Raw genomic sequence first — 4047 nt, 5'->3', positions numbered from 1 at the left:
CTCTCTCACACGCACGCGCGCACGCACGCACGCACGCACGCACGCACGCACGCACGCACGCACGCACGCACACACACACACACTTCTCTCTCTCAACCCTGCTGGTAATTGCCCTTCACGGCCACCAGTCCACCCTGGTGTATACACACATGATATAACCCTACTGTATGTATGACAGCTAGCAGGCACCATACAGCAGCTGTTAGCATCCCTACTCTGTGGGGGTCAGGCAGACATAAGCTTGGTGTAGAGAACAGCGGGAGGTGCGCAAAACGTGTGAATGAAACCTTGAGGTAATCATTCTGACTTTCTTCTTGTTTCATCTTGGAGTATTTTGGATTTTCATCTTGGAGTTTCATCATGTTTCATCTTGGAGTAAACTGTAATCATTCTGACTGGAAAAACAAAATCAGAATGATTACTCCAGATAATGTTTTGAGGGGAAGGCAGGAGATATGCAAGCCAGGGAGAAGAGGGAGAGCTATAGAGAGAGACGAATAGAGAGTGACATGGAGAGAGAGATGAGAGAGACGCGAACGAGAGAGAATGCGAGAGAGGAGAGAAAGGAGGAGAAAGAAAGAGCGAGGAGAAGACAAGAGAGAGACAGAGATAAAGAGAGGAGAGAGAGACGAGAGAGAGAGAGAGAGAGAGAAAGAAAGAAGGAGAGAAAAAGAGGAGCGAGAAAGAGAGAGAGAGAGAGGAGAAAGAGTAAGGAGACGGAGGGGGGAGGGGTCGAAGACTGGAAAAGAAGGAGAGAAAGAAAAAAAGGGAGAAGTGGAGGACAGAAAACAGAAGGGAAAGAAGAGTGAAAAGCAAGACAAAAGAAGAAGAAAAGGAAAAAGACGAAAGAAAAAGGAAGAAACAAGAAGAGAGAGAAAGAAAAAAAGAAAGAAAACAGAAAAAACAAGAAACAATAAAACAAGAAAGAAGACAAATGCAGAAGCGGACGCAAATGTATCGGGCACTCGCGTGTACCCACCAGGAGCGCAGAAAGGAGGTCAAGCGCGACGAAGGGACAGAAAAGGGAGGAAGACTTAAAACGGACAAATAGAAGAGAAAAATCGATAGAACGGTAATGAGAGAATAAAAGCCGATACCACGGGAAGCAAGTCGAGGATGACACGTCCTGGGAAAAAGTAAGGTAGCCCGGCGGGAGTTGGGCCGCTTTCCTAGATCAAACAGATTGAAGAGATATTTAACAAATCACGCCGCTGGAAACGGACTCAACGCGCCCTATGAGATATCGTACACATATAAGTACACACCGAAAGAACCGAAAACGCGCGCACCCACAAGCCGCGACACGACCGACACAAATAGACCAACGAGGAACACACGACGTCAGCCCGCCCATATAGGAAGGATACGTCACACACCAATTCAGCCTGAACCCCATACACCCAACCACGGAATCTTTTAGCGCACTCCCCTGACGACCCCGATAGAACTACCCCTAGGCACCGCCTCTATGACCTGGTCTACAAACGAACCCTCCATACGCGCGAACCTCCCGTAACGACCATGTAGCTACGCCTACCCTATGTATCGTGCTCATGTATTGCCTGAGTAGTAGCTCGGTTCTCCAGATGAGACAGATGTTACCGCGCTCGCTCAATGACCAGTCTTCCTCCCAGTACGCACACGTCACCCAAACCACGCAACTCGTATCTGCACTCTCGCCTACAAATCCTCTGACACGCTTGTTACCACCCTCCTCCCGCCCCTCTTAGCTAATACCATGAACACCCACCCCACACCCGCCGGCAAAAAACACAACATAGACAACCACCCGACCCCGAGAGTGGCCCTCGCACGACAATGAACAGCAGGACAGAAACGACCGACCGACATGAGACGCTGCGTGATCACTTCGCATCAATGCTAACTTCTCACCAAACTCGCATTCCTCCATGCTCCTACCCGCGATACTTCGTCCAGACCCTCACACACACACCCGGATCTCTGACGCCACCTCCTCCAGCTTTTCTCACTCCTCCTTAACGACCCACACCTCGGCCAGAATATTATCCAAGCCTCACGCACCACATGCCCACCGACAGCCCACTCACCCGTCCTCTACTCTTCCTCCAGCACTTCCTTCACTGCACTTCACCCACCTCCTCATCCTGCTCTTCCTCCAATTTCGTCCACCTCCCCCTCTGACCTCAATCCACTTCTCGCTCTCACCTTCACCTCCTCTTGCGTCCTCAAGTCTGCCTTCTCCACTCCCACGACCGCGCTACAACACCTAAGGACATTTTGCAAAATATAGAGATAATCATATATTGACAGAGGTTGGCGTTTTCTATCAGCGCCACCTTGTAGCCGGAATCCCCAGGAGTGAGTACCTCCCTCCAGAACGAGCACGGGAGAGAGAACGCCGATGACTATACTCTCCCGCCGCCGCCGCGCGCCCGACTCGGAGGAATGATGTTCACCTAGGCTGCTAGTCTATGCTTGCAATGACGCTCCTCACCGTGCCAGATGGCACTGATACCTAATCACGATCAGACCGCCGGCAATTTCACACACCAGTTCAAACCTGCCTCTCTGGTGGAAAGACAAAGATAGAAGCCGGTTTCACATGCTGTGTACACGGATTCTAGAAGGCGTGACGTCACCTCGGTTATAAGCTACCACACTACGTTTCTGAGGTGTTGTTATAACGAACATGAGTTATTATAGCATTTACAGAAAAAAGGACTGTCGTGAGAATAGTAATAATTGGAGCCTCTAAATATTAATATTATTTCAGGGAGGTGAATAATAATAGAATCAATCATAGGCCTATAGCAAGAGTGGGAATTGAATAATAGATCTAATCATTATAGCAGGAGTGAATAATAATAATAGATCTAATCATTATAGCAGGAGTGAATAATAATAATAGATCTAATCATTATAGCAGCAAGAGTTGAAATTAATAATATGATCTAATCATATATAAGCCGGAGTGAGAATAATAGTATATAATTCATGTAATCAGCAGATGTGATAATAATGAATGCTACACCTGCAGCTTATATGCAAGTGATGCTCTCACGATGGAGAATAGACTGAGATGCTAATCACTTGCGGGCGGGGCGGGGGAGGGGGTAGTAAAGCAGACCAAAGTGAGTGGACGGAACATAATAGCATCTAATCATAGAGCTGAGAGGGGAAGATATACAGCAGGACGTGAATAATAATAGATCTACAATCATATACTAGTCAGGCCAAGAGTGTGAATATAGGGTGAGAGGCTAAGGTGCAATTATGGAGGGGCGGCCAGGTGCGTGAGGCTGCCGCGGCGAGGATAGACTATATGATAACGTGCTGAATGCGATTATGACGAGTCAGGACGGTTAGATCAGAAGTGAATAGAGGCTCTAACTAGTATAGCCGAGCCGGTGTCTGCAACGACGTGTGGAGAGCTCGAATAGATAGATCTCGAAGTCACCGTACGTGATCAGCCACCGGCGAAGAAGTCTGAAGGCGTAGAGTAGATAGAGTACTACGTCTAACGGAGGGCGCTGCACGCCTGGCGGGCGACGCGACGGACGACTCGAGGGCCGGCGCGACGCGACGGGCGGCAGTGACCGGGCGGAGGCGGCCGACGTCGGCGCCGACGGCGGAAGGGCTGCGAAGTGCGGCAGACGGAACGGCCGTAACGACGGTAGAACGCTGACTAGGTCGGCGGCCGATCAGAGCGTCGTGGAGGACTGAGACGGCGTCGGCGGCCGACGGCGTGCCTAGCGGTGACGATGGCACGTGGACTAAAAAATTCATCCTTTTCGCAGCCGTGCGCCGCGGTCCCCGTGTTGCTGCGCTCTCGCTCTCGCACGACGCACGCCTGACGTCGGGCCTCCGATGGGCGGCGTGCACCGAGGCGTGGCGGGCACTTGGCGGTGGGAGGAGGGAACTATACAGGGGGCAGTGATTGATTATTCGCACACGGGCAATCATGCAGAACGTGACCGCCCGCCTTGACCGCCGTTCAATCGGCGACTCATACGCACTGATTAGGCATCTCGACGACTGTGAGTTCGGGCACTGCTATTCACTCTT

At 50.8% G+C, this 4047-nt stretch overlaps 1 protein-coding gene across 1 annotated transcript; it reads left to right on the top strand.

Annotated features, from left to right (window-relative positions):
• Window positions 1–729: 729 nt before the first annotated feature.
• Window positions 730–954, top strand: LOC106820072 (the record flags this gene model as incomplete). The annotated part of the gene is made up of 2 exons (XM_014824633.1): window positions 730–807; window positions 856–954. Coding segments are annotated over 2 exons (177 nt in total), but the record flags the coding sequence as incomplete, so codon positions are not given.
• Window positions 955–4047: the final 3093 nt, after the last annotated feature.

Source organism: Priapulus caudatus, unplaced genomic scaffold (genome assembly GCF_000485595.1).
Source record: "Priapulus caudatus unplaced genomic scaffold, Priapulus_caudatus-5.0.1 Scaffold6294, whole genome shotgun sequence".
Taxonomy (NCBI): domain Eukaryota; kingdom Metazoa; phylum Priapulida; class Priapulimorpha; order Priapulimorphida; family Priapulidae; genus Priapulus; species Priapulus caudatus.
This window is presented reverse-complemented; position numbering and strand designations above follow the sequence as displayed.